This window comes from Heptranchias perlo, unplaced genomic scaffold, assembly GCF_035084215.1.
Source record: "Heptranchias perlo isolate sHepPer1 unplaced genomic scaffold, sHepPer1.hap1 HAP1_SCAFFOLD_54, whole genome shotgun sequence".
NCBI classification, from domain to species: Eukaryota; Metazoa; Chordata; class Chondrichthyes; order Hexanchiformes; family Hexanchidae; genus Heptranchias; species Heptranchias perlo.
This window is the reverse complement of record NW_027139559.1, coordinates 7,422,267-7,446,931: the sequence shown is the minus strand read 5'-3', so window position 1 is coordinate 7,446,931 and position 24,665 is coordinate 7,422,267. Positions and strand designations below refer to the sequence as shown.

Here is a 24,665-nt window from a genome sequence, read left to right as displayed (position 1 = left end):
TTCCTACCACTCTAAATATAGCGAGCTCTCTGTGCGATATCACTACCCACTTCCTACCACTCTGAATATAGCGAGCTCTCTGTGCGATATCACTACCCACTTCCTACCACTCTGAATATAGCTAGCTCTCTGAACCGAATCCTTTGGGATATCACTACCCACTTCCACCCACTCTGCATATAGTCAACTCTCTGTGGGATATTACTACCCACTTCCAACCACTCTGAATAGTATAAGAACATAAGGACATAAGAAATAAGAGCAGGAGTAGGCCAATCGGCCCCTCGAGCCTGCTCCGCCATTCAATAATATCATGGCTGATCTGATCCTAAACTCAAATCTAAATTCATGTCCAATTTCCTGCCCGCTCCCCGTAACCCCTAATTCCCTTTACTTCTAGAAAAACTGTCTATTTCTGTTTTAAATTTATTTAATGATGTAGCTAATGATATAGTGAGCTCTCTGTGGGATATCACTACCCACTTCATACCACTCTGAATATCGTGAGCTTTCTGAACCGAATTTTGTGGGATATCACCAACCACTTCCAACCACTCTGAATATCGTGAGATTTCTGAACCGAATTATGCGGGATATCACTACCCACTTCCAACCACTCTGAATATAGCGAGCTCTCTGAATCGAATCCTGTGGGATATCACAACCCACTTGCAACCACTATGAATATAGTGAGCTCTCTTAACTGAATCCTGTAGGATATTACTACCCACTTTCACCCAATCTGAATATAGTATGCTCTCTGAACCGAATCCTGTGGGATATCACTACCCACTTCCATCCACTCTGAATAGAGTGAGCTCTCTGTGGGATATCACTACCCACTTCCAAGCAGTCTGAATATAGTGAGCTCTCTGAACCGAATCCTGTGGAATATCACCAACCACTTCCAAGCACTCTGAATATAGTGAGCTCTCTGTGGGATATCACTACCAACTTCCACCCACTCTGAATATAGTGAGCTCTCTGTGGGATATCACTACCCACTTCCAACCACTCTGAATATAGTGAGCTCTCTGTGGGATATCACTACCCACTTCCAACCACTCTGAATATAGTGAGCTCTCTGAACCGAATCCTGTGGAATATCACCAACCACTTCTAACCACTCTGAATATCGCGAGCTCTCTTTTTCCTCTCTTCGAATCTCTTTTAATCCAGTTTGCTCTGCTCTACTTATTTCTATCCTTAATCTTTACATATTTTCCACTGTATTAACTTGTTAAAGGCTTTCATAAAGTTCGTGTACATTGCAAACTGGATTATTAAAGGTCAAGAGACCACATCACAAACCAAACTGCAGGTCCGGTTCTATTAATGTGGACGCTGCGAAGTTTGGGGTTCGTGGTTACCGCATGGCGGCCGCTCCTTTTGTCACCGTAAAAAAATATAGTAGTAATTATTTGAGTGTGTGCATTTTGCTTCTTTTCCTGTGTTAAACTGACATATAAGCGCGGATATCATTATTAATATATCATTAAAGTGTCACCAAATTATTACACTGCGAGAAGTATGGAAGCAAGATCCATATGGATGCAAACATCCCAAAATATTTCCCATAAAGCCTGTGCTCCATATCTCCACTGATCTGCTCATGTTAATTGGATGAAGATTTCACTAGTGTGACTATGGATATAGGGGAGATGATGCAACCCATCACAAACCGCGAGCTATACTCACTGCAAATGGTCTCTCACTCTGCCCTATGCAAATAAGCTCACGCTCTCGCGATTTATAAGGACGGTGCTCAGATCCACACGGTCACACAGCACAGTCGGTGTTGAGGTCTGGAGTTGGCCCTGTTTAAAGTGTTCACTGCTGGTGAAGAAACAATGAATATTTTCTGGGTTTCGGTCCTTTTAGCCTGGTTACCGAGTAAGTGCAGTTTTTTAAAAGAGATTAAATGTTCATTGGATAAAACTGAGCGGCTGCGTCTAAATTGTGGAAATTGCCTTGATTTTAACTCTTGTATTGTTTCAGAGACGCGATGTATTAAATATATTTTTCTCCATTCAGATGCCTTCGGTGCAAGAGTCGACCAAACACCAAGAACGGCCACAAAAGAGGCAGGCGAATCCCTGACAATCAACTGCGTCTTTACCGATACTAACTGTGGGTTGCACACCACAGGATGGTTCCGGCAATATCCGGGTACAAAAGATTGGGTTCGCATATCCATTAGCGGACGATTTGTCGAATCAGTCAACAAGGGAGCAAAGTCTTTTTCTCTGAGAATCAACGACCTGACAGCTGAAGACAGCGCGACTTATTACTGCAAAGCTCAGAGCCACAGCAATGAGTCTGAGCTTTCACCAATACAAAAACACCTTCTAACCTCCCGTAGAAGAAAATACGGGTCGTTTCGCTTTTTTCACCGAATCTTTCACTGTGCAGCCGCTGATTCCTGTCTGAGACTGGGGGAGGTTTGTAAATAACTGGTGACAATGTCCGCAGCAAAGACCCCGGCACGGGACAGTTGGATATGCAGCGCGGCTGTTCTCCTTACAGTTACGCAGGTGAACCTTTTTTTTGCACTGGGCTGTACCACTGTGTACTATGGGAGCCACAGCAATCGAGGAGACGGTTCCTGTAATGCACAAACTATCAGCATACTTTGTTATGGGAAAAGGAGCAGTATTTATCTGTTGCTTAATTAGGAAGTGTCGATACTCAGTATTTTGGATGGATAATACTCCTGGATGTAAAAATCGCTGATCAGAGGTATTATGGCAGGAATGTGGTTTACAGTATGGGTCTCGACCTGAGGCTCTTGTATTAATTCATATGGCACCTTTTTTGCACTGGTCTCTGTGACTGTGTGGCTGGGTATACCACAGTAATGAATCTTGGATTCCCGTAACACATAAACTGTACCCAAACCTCTTAATACAAAGTTAATACAGGTTATTCTCCAGATGGCTAAAAACTTCACCGTCAAATGCTCACTGTCTCTGTCAGACACTGGCCGATATGTTAAGACCTTTTGTCTATTAATTTAGTTGATTGTTGTGGAAATGTTATAATCATATCCATAATGGAACATTGATATTTCTCCAGGATTGGCATAAGCGACTGAGAATTCTAAACGTCTACTGGGATCCCAAAATAAAGGCAATGATTTGAATTACTTTCAATCAATATCTCGGACTATCTGAAGGGATTTCTGTGATGTTTGTACCAATGGATTTCTTGTGCTGATCTGAAGCGATGTGTTGCTGGTGTGACACAGTGACTCGGGTCACGGCACAAACCTCTCCAACAGTTATTTGTTTTACTACTCGTGAAGGTGTCTGCATAATGTGCTTTCTACCTTATGGTTGTTACTGCATTGAGTTTGAAATCAATTCCAATCCGACCTTTGGTTATAATCGAGCTGAATTCCCTGATCTTAAATCAATGCCTTGTCTTTTTCAGTGCGACAGGAGTTCGCATTGCACATAGTAAATATCTGGATGGACAGAAACTGACGGAAAATGAAGCTGGATTAATGACTCCAGTGTATTGGAAAGGTCCTTGGAGCCGTGTGTTTTGGTGTATTTATTAACGGACCTTAGATTCAATGACCCTTTTTGAACGAGGCTTACTGGGATCTGAATGACTGTGGTTATTACCAATACTATGATGGAGCTGGCACCGTGCTGACTGTGAACTCTGGTAAGTGACCTCTCTTGCTACATTATCACTAAGATTTTTTTCATAGAACATATGAAGAATTAGTGTTCTCGTTAAAATGGCCTTAAACGCACAGGGCAATAGCTGAAGCTGTTTTTGGAGGTTCTGTTCGGTTCGCTGTCAGTTTATTTGTTTTAAACTTAATAATCTTTTCCAAAAGAGATTTTGCTCGAGAATAAAACGAGCCTATGCTTAAATGTATAACGAACCTACGCTTATATACATAACGAATGTCAAAATGAACATATATTTTAATATATAACGAACGTATATTTAAATATATAACGAACCTATAAACAAGCCTGTTTTAAAATCTATAACTAAGCACCTATGGATCATTTAAGATGCTGATTTGAATAGTTATGAATCTCACCGGTGTGATAGTTTAAACAGTTAGAACACACCCAGCCGAGTGCCGTTATTCTCCTCACTGAGGCGGCCCAGTATATTCCTGTTATACAGTATTTCTGATTCAAAGAATTTATACAATTCTGGGGCGAGGAAAGTTTGCTGCAAACAAGGGATTAATTCAACGCGTAATTTAAGAAAATATTGAGTACGAATTCTTTCCCCCCTCTAAAATCATCCCTTATTAAATAAAAAAATGATAAATTAATACCGGTACCGAACCTTTTTATATATTGTCTGTTCGAATCTTGAAATTTGTGACTCTGGATTAACGGCGCATGCGTCACAGTGACCCAGAAAGAAAAGAAAATGATTGGGGGTGAAATTGATCTGATCGAGGAGCGCGTAACGGGCGATCGCGAATCGGCCGCCTGTAAACATGGCATCAGATTGTCCTTCACACGGACTTGGAAAATATTGCGAATGTTCTTAAGATCAAACCAAGCAAAACGGACAGTGAAACTACCCGAATCTCAAAAAAGAGCTCGAACTATCGTTCTGTGAAATTCAGTGGAGAGAAGGTCTGGCGCGGTGTAAAACAGGCCGCCGATTCGCTCGCAGCCTGTGTCGCGTTACTGGCGCAGACCAATTTCACCCCCTATACTGTAGGTCTGTGCGAGGCCTGTTTCCATGGAAGCCAGTCTCCTGGACACTCGTATTTCAGACAACAGAAACGCTCTGTGTTTAAGATTGTGCCGAGTAGCAGAGAACATTGAAACTGCGGTAGGTTTGAGTGTGATAATTGAAATTCTCTTTTAATATCCATGTATAGAAATAAAGTAAACGGTAACTTCCTTATTTTATGCCTCGGGGAGAATCGTGAAGTCTTTGACTCACTGTTTATACATTTTACTGTCAGTTTACTTATTTTAATTCAAGAAACAATGTGTTTGTTTGGAACCTGAGTGTTGGTCTGATAGACTGGATATTCAGTCAGCATTTCGAAGAGAGGAGAATCCCAGAGCTGATGTGCAGAGTAAGGGTGATGTTTTTGCCATCCCATGTTCTGGATATCGCTTGCCTGGAGATTGGACAGGTTAAGCCTCGGTGCAGATGATGGGAGGGGCGGGTCCGCATACATGGATACCAAGCGACACTGAATCCGAGAAAATATTTACCTTAAAAATCCTAAAACGTTAAACTCGATCGACACAATCCCACCAAATATTCCCTGGTCAGGTCGAATATAGGTACAAAAGAGGAATGAACTTGCGTTTATAAACGCATCTTTATTGAAAAGCGCTTTATTGCCGATGAATTTATCGAGTAAATCCCCCTCTCCACTGTGTCATGTAACACTCCCAGTTCAGGAGCAGTGGGGGTCAGATAAAGGGTACAGCTCCCTCGATACTGTCCCACCAAACACTCCCAGTGCAAGTACAGCACAGGATAGATAAACAGTAAAGCTCCCTCTACGCTGTTAAAACAAATGGTCCGAGGGCAGGTACCGCACAGGTTTAGATACAGCGTAAACCTCCCTCTCCATTGTCCCATCAAACACTCCCACCGCTGGTACAGAGTTAGATACAGAGCAAGGCTCCTGCTACACTGTCATATCAAACACTTCCATGGCAGTTACAGCACGGGTTAGATACGGAGTTGCACTCCCTCTGCACTCTCCCACTAAATACTCCCAGGGCAGGTACAGATTCGGTTAGATAGAGGGTAAAGCTGATCTACACTCTATCCGTAGGAGAAGGTAGATTACCATCCTTACCGGATACCAGAGCAGTTTACCATAATGGCCCCTGCATTGAATCTTCGAAAATATCCAGCATAAAGCTCCCAAAATGTGGAAGTCAGTAACATTAGCGAATACTCTTTATGAACGGGAGCAATGCGATGCAGATTGTACTAGAAACAGTGGTGAATAGAAGGGTTTCATCGCAGACATAGAACACCGCACTTATCGAAAGGAAAAACCTTCTAAGAACAGAAGAATGTGCGCGGGTAGAAACTCCGATTGGTTCCTTTACACAAATCCATGCAAATTGTTCTCCCATGAATTCGCTCCCAAAACAACTGCTACTCCCCAGTTTAAATAATCCTAAATCTTATACCTTTCTCTTCCGAAATCATAGGACCATCCACTTAGTCTGTCCGTTGCACTAAACCAGATGTTAACTGGTTTATTAAAAAACGGGCCCTGTAGTAGGAGAGTGAACTGAGGAAACTCAAGCGTTAATCGTGGTGCCCTGAGACGGCCCACAGTGATGTTTAAGGTTAATATCCTTCCTTGCCTCCTCTGAGTGAAAAAAAAGGAATAAAGCAATGGTATTAATATCACTGTCAATGGTATTCAGTTTCCCACTATCATAGGGAGATCTTTATATATAATCTCCCAATTTGCACAAGGATGGCGAATTTCGTACTTGCATTCTGTCGTCGTTGTCCCGATAAATAACTTGTTCACTTCCACCTCGTAGTTTCGTTAATTCATCTTTCCTTTTTTCAAAGATTTGCATCATTTTTTTCACTTTTGTAAAGCATCTGAAGTTGTCCTTTGAGATTTATCTCTTTCTCTCTGACTAATTCATTGTTTCAGCAGCATTATTTTGAAGGCTTTTGTCCGAATCCAGCCCAACCCTGCCTATCATAGAATCATAGAATGATACAGCACAAAAGGAGGCCATTCGGCCCATCGGGCCTGTGCCGGATCTTTAAAGCTGGACAATTAGTCCCACTCCCCTACTCTTTCCCCATAGCGCGGCAAATGCTTTCACTGCAATTAATGATCGAATTCCCTTTTGAAATTTATTATTGAATCTGCTTCGACCACCCGTTCAAGCAGTGAATTCCAGATCATTACAATTAGCTGCTTAAAAAAATCTCCTCATCTCGCCTCCGGCTGTTTTGCCAATGACCTTAAATCTGTGTCCTCTGGTTACCGATCCCCCTGCCACTGGAAACGGTGTTTCCTTATTTACCCTTTCGAAACCTTTCATGATTTTCAACACCTCGATGAAATCTCCCCTTAACCTTCTCTGCTCTAAGGAGAACAACCCGAGCTTCTCTAGTTTCTCCACGTAACAGAAATCCCGCATCCCTGGTTTCTGGTAAATCTCCTCTGCACCCTCTCGAAGGCCTTGATACCCATCTTAAAGTGTGGTGCCCAGAAATCGACACAATGCTCCAACTGGGGTCTAACCAGTGATATCTGAAGGTTTAGCATAACTTCTTGCTTTTATACTCTATGCTTCTATTAATAAAGCCCGGGATCCCATCTGCTTGTTTAACAACCTTCTTAACTTGGCGTGATAACTTCGAAAATTTGTGTACATCTCCCCCGAGGTCTCTCTGGTCCTGCACCCCGTTAACATCGTACCATTTTATGTATGTTGTCTCTCCTCATTCTTCCGACCAAAATGCATCACTTCCAACACACTGCGCTAAATTTCATTTGCCACGTGTTTGACCATTTCATCAGTCTGTCTATGTCCTCCTAAAGTCTGTTAATATCCTCCACATTGATTACTACATTTCCGAGCTTCGTGCCATCTGCAAATTTTGAAATTATGCCTTGTATCCCCAAGTCCAGGTCATTAATAAATATCAAAAAGAGCAGTGCTCCTCATACCGACCCCTGTATACTTCCCTCCAGTCTGAAAGACAACCGTTTACCGCTACTCTCTGCTTTCTGTCCCTCAGCCAATTTCGTACCTAGGCAGCCACTGCCCCTTTAATGCGATAGGCTTCAATTGTGTTATGCTATGTTCCTTGCATACTTAAAGTATATCTATTTGATTGGATATCTCACTTTCAGACATTCAGAGCGCGAAACCTCTCTGGCCCACAGCACATATTGTGAATTTGGGTGGACGCTTCGGAATGATTCATCATCTGTTCACTTCAGTCATTGGCAAATTTTGAGGAGCACATTCCCGAATGGCTGGAGCCTGATTTTAATAAATTTGCCCCAGTCTTCTGATCTTCCCTGAAAACAATGTGCTCTTTATCTCGCTGTGCTTCTTTCTAACCAACGTGAAACGGCGCTCTCGCAGCGACTGGTTTATAGTCCATTGAAATTTGGATTTAGGGATTTTGGAAATGTTATTTAGGAAGTTGTGAAGAAGATTTTTCGGAAGTTCCTTGGGCAAATCGAAATACTAAGAGTAGAATTAAAAAGTGGAATCAACTAACCTAAAGATGGGATTAGATTAGAGATGTAAAAGGAAATCTTCTGCAGGAAGATGAATTAATCGCAGAGATATTAAACAAGGACTTAGTCTCGGCTTTTACAGAATAATGTTTTGAAGGGAATGGAAGGTTTGAGCTGGAGGGTGAGATTCAATTAGATTTAATAACTAGAGATAAATAAGGAGTGCTGAGAAAATTGGTGGAACTCATTCTATCCTAGAATGTTGAGAATAGACAAAAAGCAAAAAGCAGATGCTCGGCCCTCAAACATTCAAACATCCTAGGATGTGGAACTTTTGCCAGAGGACCGAGGTAATGTCTTTATCAAAGAAGGGAGAAAGGTTTACACAGGATAACCGTGGGGCCGTCGGCTTACTGTCAGTGGTGGATCATCTTCTAGAGTCATGTTACTGGAGAAAATTAACATTCACTTGCAGAGACATCGTTTCATTAAAGACAGCTAGCATGGATATGTAAACGGCAAGTTCTCTCAGACAGATTTAGTTCGACAGTTCTTCGAAGAACTCTACAGATTTCCGGGCTCAATTTTGGACACTGTACACCAGGACGGATAGATTGGCCTTGGAGGTAGTGTAACGCAGATTCACCAGAATAATACCGAGGCTAAAAGGGTTAAAATATGAGGCAAGACTGCATGGACTAGGCTTGCATTCCCTTGATTAAAGTAGATTAGTGGGTGATCGAATTAATGTGTTTAAGATTATTAAAATATTTAATATGGTGGATAGAGATAAACTGTTGCCTTTGTTTGAGGAATGTAGAACAAGGAGGCATAACCTTAAAATTAGTCCTAGGCCGTATCAGGCGGTTGATACGATACCAAATAATGGGTTTGTTAATCAAATAAATTCGTTCCTTTTCAACATTCGCAAATACTTTGCAGGGGAAGCACAAAATTAAATTATCAAGGAATATAAAAAAGGAACAGTAAAGTATTCTACAGACAGATAAATAACGAAAGGACAGGGTTAGGGCCACAAAGGGAAACATAAGATAAACTCGCAGGTAATGAGCAGTGAAATGGCACAAATATTGAACAGTTACTTTGCCTCAGTATTTACCAGGGAGAATAAAAACGTGGGCAGGACATTAGAAGAAAAGATAAAACAAACTAAGACATTTAAAATAGAAAGGGGGGAGATAATTGATCAACTAATCAAGCATAGAGAGGATCAAACCTCCGGTCCGTATGGATTTCATCTGCTCATAATAAAAGAAGTTAGGGAGGAGATAGCAGACGCACTATTACATGTACATAAAATTCATTAGCAAAGGGAATAGTGCCAGAAGACTGGTGGACAACTAATGTGACAATTATATATTAAAAAGGAGATTCGAACAAGTCCAGGGAATTATAGACCAGTTAGCCTAAGGTCGGTGATAGGAAAGATAATGGAATCTTTGCTCAAAGATGTAATAGAAAAACATCTAGAAAACGAAAATATAATAAAGAATAGTCAGAAAGCAAAGACATGCTTGACCAACCTTACTGAATTGTTTGAAGAAGTAAAAGGAAGGTTAGACAAGGGGTAATTTAGTAGATGGAATATGTTTGTATTTTCAAAAGGCATTCGATACTGTAGTGCATTGTAGATTCATCTGATGTCATAACATGTGGAGTCAGGGAACAGGTAGCAAAATGGAAAGCAAGCTGGCTACAAATTAGAAAACAGAGAGATTGGTTTAAGGGTAGCTACTAAGAATGGGAGAAGTTGGGAAGTGGTTTTTCACAGGGATCAGTGCTTGGGCCACAGTTGCTGACAAATTTATATGAACAATTTGGACCGGGAATCGGGGGGTGTTGTTCATACAAAGGTAGAATACGTCAGGTTGCAAGAAGACATTATTGAACTTGCAGAACGGGCGTGTAATTGGCAAATGAATTTCAATATATTTAATTGTGAAGTGGTGCATTTTGTTTGGGAGAATAAGGAGGACATATACTGCATGGATAAAAGGAGTTAAAATGGGGTAGAGGAGCAAAGGGATCTCGGGGTACAGGTATACAAATCAGTAGAAGAGGTGACGCATGTTTTAAGGCCATAAAAAGGCAAACCAAGCACTGGGTTCATTTCTAGAGGAATAGAATTGAAAAGGAGAGACGTTTTGTTAAACTTGTATAGAAATTTGCTTTTACCACACTTGGAGTACTGTGCACAGTTATGATTTCCATATTATAAAAAATATATTTAGCTCATATATGCATTGAAGAAGGTGTAAAAAAAGATTCACAAGGATGATACAAGAACTGAGAGAATATACCTGTCAGGAAAGATTGAACAGGCTGGGGCTGTTTTTTTCTGGAAATTGAAAGGTTCAGGGTGACCTGCTTGAGATCTTTAAGATAATGAAAGGGTTTGATAGATTAGTCGTAGAGAAAATGTTTCCACTTGTGGGGGAGTCCAAAGTCAGACATCGTAAATATTAGATAGTCACTAATAAATCCTGGTCAAAGAGAAAGGTTTTAATGAGCGTTTTAAAAAGGAGAGAGGGAGTGAGGCGGAGAGGTTTAGCGAGACAATTCCAGAAATTAAGGCCTGGGCTGCTGAATGCACGGCCACCAATTGTGGGGCGATGGAAAGCGGGAATGTGCAAGAGGCCAGAATTCGAGGATCGCAAATATTTCGAAGTGTTGTAGGGCTGGAGACGGTTACAGAGATAGAGAGAGGCGAGGCTATGGAGTGATTTGTGAACAAGGTTCAGAATTGTAGGGCTGGAGAACGTTAGAGATAGGGAGGGGCGAGGCTATGGAGTGATTTGTGAACAAGGTTCAGAATTGTAGGGCTGGAGAACGTTAGAGATAGGGAGGGGCGAGGCTATGGAGTGATTTGTGAACAAGGTTCAGAATTGTAGGGCTGGAGAACGTGACAGAGATCGGGAGGGGCGAGGCTATGGAGTGATTTGTGAACAAGGTTCAGAATTGTAGGGCTGGAGAACGTTACAGAGATAGGGAGGGGCGAGGCCATGGAGGGATTTGACCACAAGGATGAGCATTTTAAGTTCGAGGTGTTGCTGGACTGGGGGACGATGTCGGTCAGTGAGCACAGGGGTGATGGGTGAACGGGAGTTGGAGAGAGTTTGGATACGATCAGCAGAGTTCTGTATGAGCTTAGGTATACGGAGAGTGGAAGGTGGGAGGCCGGCCAGGAGAGCATTGGAACAGTCGAGTCCAGAGGTAACAAAAACATGGATGAAGGTTTCAGCAGCAGATGGGCCGAGGCAGGGGCGGAGATTGGCGACGTGATGGAGGTAGAAGTAGGCGGTCTGGTGATGGAGTGGATACGGGGTCGGAAGCTCAGCTCAGTGTGAAATGGGACGTGGAGGTTTAGAGCGGTCTGGTTCAGTCCCTGATCGTGGCCAGGGAGGGTGATAGAGTCGGTGGGAAGGTAATGGAGAGAAAGGTGGGCTATTTTCTTGAGAACCAGAAAGTGAAGCGGCAGTAAAATTGTAACTGTATTTGATAAGCCAAATGGAGAAAAAACTATTTGCCGTTGTCGATAACTAGCGGGTATCAATTTAAATGGAAAGAAACTATTTGCCGTGGGCGGTAACTGGGGGGTATAAGTTTAAATGGAGGGAAACTATTTGCCATGGTCGATAACTAGTGGGTATAATTTTAAATGGAGAGAAACTATTTACCGTGGGCTATAACTAGTGGCTATAAGTGTAAATGGAGGGAAACTATTTGCCGTGGTTGAGAACTCGTGGTTATAAGTTTAAATGGAGGGAAACTGTTTACCGTGGGCTATAACTCGTGGGTATAAGTTTCAGATCATCAGCAAAAGATGAATGGAGATATTTGGAGATTTATTTTTATTATGGAGATGGTTGTCAGGACACGGAACCTCCAACCATAAACAATGCTGTTTGCAGAATCATGGTATCATAGTAGGTGCAGCACACGGGAGGACATTCGGCCGATTGTGCCTCTGCTGGGTCTTTGAAAGAGCTATCCAATTAGACCCATTCCTCTGCTCATCCCCGTAGCCCTGGAAATTAGGTTAAAAGGAAGAAGGCAAATATTGAGAAAGAATGTACCGGGAAAGAAGAGGAGAATCGGACTGCGCACATCCAGCCCTGATTATCGCTCCCTTAAGGTGAATAGATATAATATCACGGGCCGGGAATCTACAATTTCCCCATGTACTCTCCCGCTGTGAGCCATGGGCGGGTCCAGCGGAGTTTCCACTGGGAAGCGGATAGCTCTTCCACAGAGCCCGTAGTAGCGCGATGGGCCGAATGAATCCTTCTGTAATGTAAAATATTTTAACTCTATCACTCCTTCGCCTAACATTACCAAAACCATTGCTGTCTCTGACCTCTGATTTACAAACTCGCTGCTGCAATCGTCCAGAAATCCAAACAATTCCTTCCTTAAGAAACGCCGGTTGCAAAATATTTCCCGGTAAAGTGACGGCATGAAACTGCTCCATCCCCAGGAAAATTAAAGCATGTTACTGGTAACAATAATCGATGTACATTTAAAATCTGACTGCAACTACACACCACTGGACAGTATAGATATTTTTCTTAAAATAAATTGATCATTATTCACTCCGAAATTAAGAAGTGATAAGAACATTATTTGAATGTTCGTTCATGACCGGAACTCATTTATCCCAACACGCCCACTGTAATATCAGCACATTCAAACCCAGCTTCAATGCATCCATGTGTGTTTAATTTGACGGTGTCCGTGGCTGCGAGCAACGTGATACTGACCAGATAATCTGTTTTTAGGTGTTGGTTGAGGAATAAGTATTGGCCAGGACTCGATATAAACGGTTTAATTGTCATTGTAATTTTCTCAGTGCAACTTACTCCACCGATCATCAGTCTCCTCTACTCTGCAAGTGACGAACTGACAGCAAAGGGTTTTGTGCAACTGGTTTGCCTCATCAGCGAATATCAGCCAGAAAGCATTGCAGTGAGCTGGCAGAAGAACGGAAACGCTGTACAATCGGGCTTTACAACCACATCCCCAGTTAAAAATTCGAATGGTGATTTTAGCTCCACGAGTCTCTTTAAAGTCACCCTGCAGGAATGGAACAGCGGGTCTCTTTACAGCTGCCAAGTGTCCCATTCTGCAACCAACAGTAACCAGCGGAAAGACATTAGAAAAACATCAGGTGAGAAAATGCAACCAATTCACAAGCTTGCACAGGTGAAACATGTTGACTTTCTTTCTCAGTATTGGATTAGTTGGGATGTTATTGTGATAATTTATCTGTGCCAGTTTATGGTGCAGTGAGACAGTAAAGATAGTTGGGGATGTTTCAGCAGCAATGGCTGAGGTTCCTGAAGGTGCTCGCTGCCAGGCGGATGTTGCAAAAGGCATGACTATGAGATCTTGACAAATACATGAATATTATTCTATGGTCAGGGTAACACATTGATCAAACACTTTTATGATATTGCAAGCAATTTACAAATAATTGTGATACATCCTATTTAATTAATTCACCAGATCAATCCACGTGAAACAGGAAGGAAACAGAGCAGAAATGTATGTTTTACACACTAGGGATCAAACTTTAACAATGCGGTTCTGTTACTTTTTACATTTGTGAGGATTTATTGTGTGTGATACTGGATATCAGTACAAAAATGTGTTCTAAAAAATGAAACGGGTGAGAGACGGACGGAGATAGAAACGAGAAAAGCAGAAAGAAAGAGGGAGAGATAGACAGAGAGGAGGTGCTGTATAAAGATTGAACCTACAGATACGGTCACAAAACCCGCAACAATAAGCTGTTCTTCCTTTAAAAAAAAATGTTTAAAAGACACGGGTAAGGGCCGGGGAATACGACTAAGTGGATAGCACATTCAGAGAGCCAGCAGACACGATGAACCGAATGGCCCTCTGAGCTGTAGAATTCAGTCAATCTTTCTCTCTTTCTTTCTCTCCCTCTCTCTCTCTCTCTGTCATGATGTGGAGATGCCGGTGATGGACACGGCTGGACAAATGTAAGGACTTGCACAACATCAGGTTATAGTCCACCAGTTTTATTTTAAATCACAAGCATTCGGAGCTTACCTCCTTCGTCAGGTGACGAAAATAAAACTGTTGGACTTTCACCTGGTGTTGTGCAAGTCCTTACATCTCTCTCTGTCTGTCTCTCTCTGTGCCTCTCTATCTCTGTCCCTCACTCTCTCTCTGTCTGTTTCTCTCTCTCGCTCTGCTGTCTCTCAATATCTGTCTCTCTCAATTTGTCTCTCTCTGTGTCCCTTTCTCTCTCTCTGTGTCCCCCTTTCTCCGTCTCTCTCTGTCTTGCTCTCTCACCCTGTTTCTCTCTAACTGTTCGCCTGTCTCTTCCTTTTTCTTTCTCTCTGTCCTTCTCTCTCTGATTCTCTCTATCAGTCTATTTCCCTGCCTCTCTCCCTATCTGTCTGTCACGCTCTGTCTCTCCATGTCCCTCTCTCTCTGTCTCTTGTTTCTCTCTCTCTCTCTTAGTTTCGTTGAGTTGTACATAGTTTTGATTCGACTCAACATACGCGCAAACACCAAAAATATTTTTAAAAATTCAATAATAATCAGTAAGAGACCTTGCCCTGTTATGGATTATCAATGAAATTAAAATCCTTGTTAAATTTCCGAAATCATCAACACTAAATCATCGCCCCGATTCTGAATCTCTCGTTTCTCACTGACAGAGCTCGCGGTATTTCTCAGAGATCCTTCCGTTGTCGAAGTTTGGATCAATAAAACTGCCACCCTGGTGTGTGAAGTGGTCTCTACGGTTCCCACTGAGGTTACCATCTCTTGGACAGTGGGTGGAAAGATAAAGAATGAAGGAGTTCAAATTGAACCGGCTAAAAAGGATGGAAACCAATACCTGACCATCAGCCACTTGACCAGCAGCGTGGCAGAGTGGGATAGCGGGGTTGAATACTCGTGCTCTGCACAAGAGAATCAATCATCTCCTCCGGTATTAAAACGAACCGGAAAGACAAGAGGTGGGTAAAATATCTATAGACATGTCTTCGAATGGCAATGGATGGAAGACTAACACTTATTGAACTTCCGTTACAGTCGAGCCAATGAAGCCAAAGCTCCGCCTCCTTCCTCCATCACCAGAGGAGAGTCAAAGTAGGAGCGCCCCGACTCTCACATGCCTGATAACAGGATTCTACCCTGACAACATAATCGTTTCCTGGGAGAAGGACGGAGCTGCTTTAAGCACGAACGTTACCAGTTTCCCCAGTGCTCTTGAACAGGACCTAACCTTCAGCACAAGGAGCAACCTCATTTTGCCTTCAGAGGAATGGAAGAAAGGATCAAGATACACCTGTACCGCCTCACACCCCCCTTCACAATCCGACGTGAAGGCGACCATCCGCAATCTGGAAGGTACGGACCGTTTTTCAAAATACTTTCACACAATAATGATTTTTACTTAAATCTAAGGCCAAACCCGAACCACACACGCACTCGCGATCAGATCCCTCTAGGTTACAGATTTAACAACATATATGGCTATCAATTAATGCGGCTTTAATTCTCAGGCAGCAATTAGACGATAAAATGATCAGCACTCTGAATGTGTTCGCCGCCACAAGCTATGTGAGGACCCAATAGTAAGAAGGGGCAGGATAAGGATCTATTTAACCTCACTGCGCGGTACCCTGGTGATTGTGGGCTTTCTTTAAACAACAATATGCAGTATCTGAAGACACGAAATCCACTTTTCACCAGGCAGAGTGTTCCATACTATGTGGGGAGAAGACTTTGAGTGGTGTTTACTTCACTCTGCACTTCCTGCTTTAGGTTTAGCTGGACACTGAGTGGTTGCCAGCAGCGAAATTCAAGACAAAAAAAAACAGCCATTTCACAGGGCACCGAACCAATTGATGTGAGGAACTTTGTACATTTCAAGTGTTCAAATCTTCTGAACCGCCAGCGCTATACGTTAGAGGAGGAGACAAATAACGTGTTAATTGACTGAACCCAATGATGTGACCTTTTGTTTTGATGAGTGTAAACTCCGCTCGTGTGATTAGTTTGTTTCAATTCGAATTGTTTTTGTTCAATCAAATTGACTCATTTGCTCAATAACTGGCCCAGCACCACCGTGCTCTGGGTGGGGAAACTTTTAATCTTCTCTAGATCTTTGTTTGGATCCCCGATTACTGCTGAGTTTGTTGATCTCACCTGGTGGCGTTCGGGACCTTATAATCAGACTTAGTGTCCCTAGATTTGTGAAGTGGCAATAGCGCATTGTTCTGCTCCTGGTCTATGATAAGTGCGTGTGTGGTCACTCTGGGAACAACAAGATAGGAGTTGCCTGCGATGCCCTCACTGTACAATGGCCTGCTGATACTGCATAGGAGGACTCAGAAAGTATAGACCATTGGATGAGGTACCGGAGGGCAACCTATAGTTCTCATACACCAGTGAGGAAAAGAGGGGATATAATAGCAAACACTGTTATTAGACTCAAACTCGGGCTCCTCCTCCTGTGTTTCACCTCCCGATCTTCACTGAGTTAACTGATCTCAACTGGTAGATTTTTGGAAGTTACGGTGGACTACGCACATCCGGGTAACTGTGCAGACACCCGTTCTTGTTTCTTCCTCCAATTGGGAGAGACCTAGTTGAAGTCGGGGTGTTCACACCTCTGCTGACGGCAGGATTGGACGGGGCTCTGCTGCTTTCACCGTAGAGTAAGCTGTTGAAACGCACTCATTCTGCTGATTCACGAAGAATGGCAACTTGAGAGATACCCAAGGCGACCTTCCTCAGTGAAGCCTGTACCGGATTAGCAATAAAACACAGACATTTATTTCCCACCTTTAAGCGCCTCATACCGTTTCACAGAGTTTTAAGGAAAACATAACTAAGTTAAATAAGGGGAGATTATGAGGTGTGACCAAAAGCTTGTTGGGTTTGGAGGAGGGTCTGAAAGTGGGAGCAGGAGGGGGAGAGGCGGAGAGGATTAGGGAGGAAAGTTCAGCGCGGGACCTGGGACCTAATCAAGGTTTTACCACCTTCCGTATGTATGAAAATAGTCTTGTTCGTTTTGTTATTTCTAGTCCTATTCCCGGATCATTAGATTTCCACAGAATGTTCAGCGGACTGAAGTTCACCCAAAACCTACACGGTTTATTTCAGCAACTCAGGTGAATGAGAGTCAGAGTAAAAGAACATCGTTACAACTACAATCGCCACACTTGTTGCTGCTATAAGAACTTCTGTACGTTTTCACTCAATCTTTGGCTCCCTCAGATATCAAGGTTAAGCCCCTGAATTATGCCTTTTGGTTGTCGCTCAATTCTGACCACTCCAAAAACAGTCTTTGACAAATGTGAAAATGTCAGTTGACTTTTCCGTGATTTATTAGATGAAGCAGCAGCGGATCGACGCTACAATGTTGTGGAGAAGTACAACTAATTACCCTCCAGGAAAGCCAGCACCATTAACCTATGGTACCAAGGCCATTTTCCAGCGGTTGCCCAATTTATTATTAGGTCGTTGATAATTCGTGCTCTGCACAGACCGAGAAAGTTGATTTTTAATGATGTTTCTTCTGAAAATCGAAGTGCATTTAGGTGTCTACTCAAATAGCCCAGTGGTGGCATAAAACCTAACGTGGACTTCCCAGAACAATAGTTTGTACCAATTTCACTCCACTGTCACGGTGATTGTTAGACGATCATTAATAATATCCTGTAAAGCGTACATCAGACTTTTCCTCCAGATCTGCTGCTCCATAAACTGTTACATGATTCTCCCTGTTTGGGTTTGATTCCAATTTTCCAATGTGGCATCGTACTGCCCTCAGGTGCAAGCCATGCATTAACATACTTTTAAACTACCTGGAGGAGTCTGGGGTGCTTTCTTACTTCGTTCGTTGGGAATCCAGGAATATATCCCAATTAGTACAGTTAAAATTAAAACTAAACTGAGCATGCTGTAAATCAGAAATTAGAATAGAAATTGCGAGAAAAACAGAGCAGGCCCGTCAGAATCTGTAAAGATAGATAGTGTTGTAAGATCCTTACTGAGAACTCAAACCCAGTCTCTGGAACTGTCTGACCTCCTAAGCCCCACGCTATCCTTTCTGTGTAGAGATGCCGCAGAGCTACTGATTTTTGCAGCATTTTCTGTTGTTATTAACGATATTCTCCCGTCGGGTCTGCTCATCCAATGTGAATCAAAGGCTTCGACTTCCTTTGCAGCACACACTTTTTTCTCCCCTTAGTATATTACAGATCCCAGGTCAATCTTCCCCGAAACTAAAGTCGCCCATTGTCTTCATTTTAGAAGACTGAGGTAAAGATCTCATTGCTGCAATCACAGCATTTCCTTCAGGTGAAATTTCTGCTGCTCGTTCCTTCCAAATACCCCTGTGTTGTAACTCAGTTTCCTGCTTGAACTTGTGGAGATGATTCATCTTGATATAACCAATCATCTGTTTTCTTCTTGCCCTCCTATCATGTCGTTTTACTGCTAAAGGATGGTCATTTTTGGAAATGAAGAAATCGCCAAACCCCTTCAGATAAGAGTGACCTTGGAACACACACTGTGAAATAAACCCCACTCATTTTATGGAAGGATGATAATCTAATGTGTTTAAATCAGAGATCACTGTTGACAAGTATATGGTCATATCTGAGAAGCTGGAAGGAGAGAGAATGGAAGTGATTACAATCAGTCTGGAAACAGGTTTTATAACACTCCCCTCTGGAGCATTGGCATCATTGAAAGAAACGGAGCAATTTTAGTGCAAGATTACAAAACAAAGTTTTAATATTGGACACCCCCACAGTGGACCAAAGTGACGTGCCCATTGGCAATGGGCACTTTGGTCCACTGTGGGGGTGTTGGATAGTTCAGAGTTCACATCCCAGTTGAATATAATGAAGGCGGAGTTTATAATTTTCAGAGTAATACATTAAGCTTTCAGCGAGAACGCGGTGGGAGGATTCTTTGAGATTGTATCTCATGCATAAAGTAACGATCTCGACGGTCAGAGTGACTCTTTCACTTTAAAACTGGAGGAGTGTTTTCCCACTTTCTGGTAGTATTTCCGTTCCTGCTCTCAAGGTGTAGATATCGAGCAAGTGTGGACAAGGTATATCATCGACAGGTCATGGACTTCCTCACTTTACACTCTTCAAACAATGCGTCTTAAAGCTCAACCTTCCAAAAGCGCTCTTTCCTCGGCCTGATTGGCAGTTTGTATTTCTCGACACTGTCTACCTTCTCTAAGTGAAAGAGCAAAATCGGTGCCAAATGGTGCAGAACATCTGCAGATTGGTGCTGAGGGCACGTTTGCTTTCGCCGTTGATTTGATTGGTCGGACCGAGGCAATCTCATTTCAGACCCAAGCTTTAGGACTGGAAAATATAGGACCTTTACATGAGGTTTATTGGAACCCACCACATACAGGCCACAGGGCAGCGTTTGACATCCAGCATCAGTCAGTCTGATTGGTGAAGGTTTGTATCACCAGAGCGGGCAAAATGAGGTCCCCATTTAAAACCAGTCAGTTCTCAAATAGTGGAATGGTCGGATATATTGTGGAGGACATCATCCAAATAAGCCAGAGGGAAGAAAGCAACGAGCCAAGATGGGCTCTGTCCTAATAGCTCAGCAGAAATAAGCTGAGAAAACTCATAACAGCCGACAGTAAGTATAATTTAATTTTTTGAGTATGTTGCAGTCGTTATTACCCGTGGTTTCAACATGACACTTTGAAATGACCATTCCCTCTTCTTTCCAGGTGTATGTCATGAGACAGACATTTCTGTCATCATACTGAACCCTTCTTTTGAAGAGATTTGGACCAAACGAACAGCGACCATTGTTTGTGAAGTCGTTTATAGCGATTTAGAAAACGTCAGCGTGTCCTGGCAAGTGGATGGGAGTCGGAGAACGGAAGGAGTGGAGACTCAGGCTCCTGAGTGGAATGGAAGTAAATCCACAATCGTTAGTAAACTAAAAGTCACCACGACAGAATGGGGCAGTGGGGTTGAATATTTGTGCTTCGTGGAAGACATTGAATTGCCAACACCAGTGAAAATCTCCACCAGAAAAGTAAAGGGTAAGCACAGATAATATTCGTTCAGAGACTGACGCTACTCCATCAATGGTCGTCAAAGATCATTCATTTTCTACATTAAGGATAGTGATAGACTTCAAGATGATATCGACAGGCTGGTGGAATGGACGGACACATGGCAGATGAAATTCAACGCAGAAAAGTGTGAATTGATACCTTTAGGAAGGAAGAACGAGAAGAGGCAATATAAACTAAAGGGTACATTTCTGAAAGGGGAGCAGGAACAGAAAGACCTGGGGGTATATGTGCCTAAACCGTTGAAGGTGGCAGGGCAGGTTGAGAAAGCGATTAAGAAAGCTTAGGGGAACCTGGGATTTATAAATAGAGGCAGAGAGTGCAAAAGCAAGGTGGTTATGATGAATCTTTATAAAACAGTGGTTCGATTACAACTGGAGTATTGTGACCAGTTCTGGGCACCGCGCTGTTGGGAGGATGTGAATGCCTTGGGGAGAGTGCAGAAGAGTTTTAATGGAATGGTTCCAGGGATGAAGGACTTCGGTACGTGGTTAGACTGGAGAAGATGGGGCTGTTTTCCTTAGAACAGAGAAGTTTACAAGAACATTTGATCGAGGTATTCAAAATCATGAAGGGTGGAAACTGTGTCGATGGAGAGAGACTGCCCCCATTGGGTGAAGGGTCAAGAACCAGAGGACATAATTTTGCAGGGATACGGGAATCGGGCAGGGGAGTGGGGCGAGCTGGATTGCTCTTGCAGAGAAACGGCACGTACTCGACGGGCCGTAACAATTCTATGATATCATGAAATGCTCGTATAATCAGTGAAACATAGTACGGGATTCTGCCATTCACCCCACGGGTAAAGAATAGCGAGAAAAATGTAAGCGGTTTGAAACTGTTGCGTCACAACAGTATCATCGTTATCCAAATATGAGATTGTCCCCAACTCTTAGCAAAATAACATCAGGCCACAATGAAAACTCCCAAAAGAAAGAACATTAAAGAAATCCATGGCCCCGCAGAGAAATGTGTAAACTCTCTCAGATAACAATTCCAATTGTCCAAAGACGCAAATTACCAGCAGACGGGAATGGGAAGTGAAGGACGGACAGGAGACAGACTCAGTTTAACAAATATTGTTCTCTTTCCAGTTGACGGAATGTATCCTCCTAAAGTCTACGTCCTGCCTCCATCAGCGGTCGAGATTGACACTGAGAAGACGGCAACTCTGGTGTGTTTAGCAACCGGCTTTTACCCTGCCGAGATTTACGTCGCGTGGATGGCCAATGACACCCTTTTGGATTCAGGTTACACCACCCAACCGGACACGGAGAAGGAAAGTGGTTCCAGCTCCATTGTCAGCAGACTGAGAGTCACCGCAGCGGAGTGGAACGGCGGGACCACTTACTCCTGTTTAGTGGGACACCCGTCTCTCACAATGAATTTACACAGAAGTATAAATAAATCTTACGGTAAACCTACTTTAGTTAATGTTTCACTAGTTCTAACCGACAGTTTTCAATCGTGTACATAACCCCCCGTGGTTCAATAGCTGTTTTCTATAGAAGTGTTAGACCTGTTATGTTCGGGCATCTGAGTCAACCTCCAGATCAGCTAACGATTGTTTAGATATTTCGCAAATCTATGAGACTATATCAGTGAATGAAGGATGATTACGGTTATAATCCGATAATGGTGAATAACCTTAATACCGCTTGATACAAGTTGCAATATTTTTGAAGATTCTTTGAAGGGTTCAGTGACGTTATTGGATAAACAGGAAATGATGCTTTAGACTGTATGTGGCTCCGCAAATCGCAATAAATGCAGAATGAAAACCTCCTGACTTCCCGATTCGTTGTTTGTGTGCGTGTTATCTTGGTGATGATGGTTTAAACCTTGATCCAGAAATCTATGGTGTCCATTGTCTAATATTCCACCTGTGCAACACGTTTCAATTCCCCAATTTTTTACAAACACTCGTGATGCTTTTAATCAGATTACATTCATTCTCTGGTTTAAATTGACCCATGAGTTATCGACCTGTGAACGGAATTAATAAAGGTCGACTAACATCCGGTCACCCTTTCGAATGACAATTATTGACCAAGGCTGTTGATTGCCTGGTTCGATTCTTATCCATCCAGTCGTTGCTTGGGCATCTCCCGCAATGACTTCTTTTCCCGCTCCCACACCGTTACCTCTGGAGTCCCCCCACCGATCTATATTTGGATCCTCCTATTTCTCATCTTCGTGCTGCCCGTTGGCTACGTCATCTGAAAACAAAATGTCAGATTCAGCATTTATGCTGCCGACACCCAATTGTAACCCACTAGCACCACTCTCGATCCCTCCACTCTCTCTGATTTGTCACACTGCTTATCCGACATCCAGTATTAGATGAGCAGACATTTCCTCAAATTAAATATTGCGAAAACCAAAGCCATTATCTTTGGTCCCCACCACTAACTCTGTTCCCTAGTCACCGACTCCATCTCTCCACCTGCCCACTGTCTGAGGCTGAATCCCACTGTTCGCAGCCTCGAGTTCCTTATTGACCCTGAGCTGAGTTTCCGACTCCAGATACTCTCCATCACCATGACCGTCTACTTCCACCTCCATAACGTCGCCCGTCTCTGCGGCTGCCTCAACCCATCTGCTGCTGAAACTCTCATCCATGCATTTGTTACCTCCAGACTTGACTATTCCAATGGTATCCTGGCCAGCCTCCCAGCTTCTATCCTCCGTAAACTTGACTCTGCTGTCCGTATTCTAACTCACAACAATTTAAGTCCATTCATCACCCCTGTGTTCGGTGAGCGAAATTGGCTCCCGGTCTGGCAATACCTCAGTTTTAAAATTCTCATCCTCGTGTCCAAATTCCTCCATAGCCCTCGTCCCCTCCCTATTTCTGTAACCTCCTCCAGCCCTACAACCCTCCGAGATCTCTGCGTTCCTCCAGTTCTGGCCTCTTGTCCATCCCTGGTTTTCATCTCTCCACTATTGGCGGCCGTGCCTTCAACTGCCTTGGCTCTAACCTCTGAGATTCTCTCCCTAAACCTCTGCGACTCTCCAACTCTCTCTGTTTTAACACCCTGTATAAACCTACCTCTTTACCCAACCATTTGGTCATCTGTCCTAATATCTCCTTATATGGCTCGGTATCAAATTTTGTCTGATTGCGCTCCTGTGAAGCGCGTTGAGTCGTTTTCCTGCGTTAAAGGCGCTGTATAAATGAAAGTAATATTGTTCTTATATTGAGCTATCAATCCATGCCATTGTAAAAGGTTTCATTGAGTTTGGAACTATCCTCTTATCAGTTTCGTGTCATCTTGGCTCATTGACAGCTCTCTGGGTTCTGAATTCGAAGCTTGTGGGTTCAAGCTCCTCTCCAGGACTTCGGCCCATAATCTTGGCTAACACTCCAGCACAATAATCATGGGGGTGCTGCTTTGTCGAAGGTGTGGCGTTTCAGATGAGACGCTTCTCCTGGGCCCCGTCGGACTTTTCACCTGGGTGTTAAAGATCCCATGGGAGATTAAAGGAGCAGCGAACTCTCCCGCAATCTGGGACCTATATTCCGTCCTGAACCTACACTATTTAAAAAAACAGACTAAGCGTCCCATTAACGACAGTGATGCTCTTAGACCTTTGTTCTGGGTTTATTGGCTGCGGGGTTGTTTATAAAAGTAACAGCGATTACACTTTAAAAAGTAATTATTTGGTTGTGAAACTTTTGAGACCTCCTGTGGGGGTGAAAGGCGATCTATGAAATGGAACCATTGTTTCTTATCATCGTCGTCATTCTGGCTGATATCACTTCAGTTAAAACACAGGTCAGGGAGAAACACAGATTCGGCCAATGGAAAGCTGAGCGACAGAGATGAAGAATATTCTTTGAGAATCCCAGCCGACAGCGAGCCCTTGCCGCCAACGGTGGCGCTGCATTTTCTTCCCAAGAGAAAAACAGGACGTTATTTCGAGTGTCCCGTTGAAACTTGATAAGCGCAGACGCTCCGCCTGAACAAATTGTCCAGGTTGGAGAACTGGTGGGCAGGGCGACATCCAGGCCCATCCGTAAAGACTCACCACCTTCTGAAAGGCGGGAAAAAACTAGTCTTGCAAAAAACAGAACAGCACGAAGCCATTACACCAATCACCTTAAACACAGTTCATTCTGTTAAGTTTCTGTTACAATTGGTATCCTGTGGGAGTCACAAGGCAGGAGACTAAACAATTGTTTTGAGATCGGCCAGGTCAGGGAAGGCTGCACCTGGTGGTCAGGTATGGGAAAATACGCTCACGTATCCAACATTGGGCAACCATCATGACTGGCTGGCGGAGAGCCAAGCAGATGTTGCTGAATCTTGGTACCTCCATCTGGAG

The 24,665-nt window shown here is 43.1% G+C and overlaps 1 long non-coding RNA gene and 1 gene segment (V, D, J or C); one reads left to right on the top strand and one right to left on the bottom strand.

Annotated features, from left to right (window-relative positions):
- LOC137315217 (uncharacterized) overlaps window positions 1–24,665 on the bottom strand; it is an 84,756-nt gene that overhangs the window by 45,689 nt on the left and 14,402 nt on the right. The gene's annotated exons all lie outside the window — the stretch shown is intronic.
- On the top strand, window positions 1,790–22,119 carry LOC137315202 (Ig heavy chain C region-like). The segment is given in 8 exon segments: window positions 1,790–1,893; window positions 2,035–2,297; window positions 3,597–3,672; window positions 13,068–13,385; window positions 14,911–15,213; window positions 15,290–15,607; window positions 19,983–20,303; window positions 21,431–22,119. Coding segments are annotated over 8 exon segments (2,025 nt in total).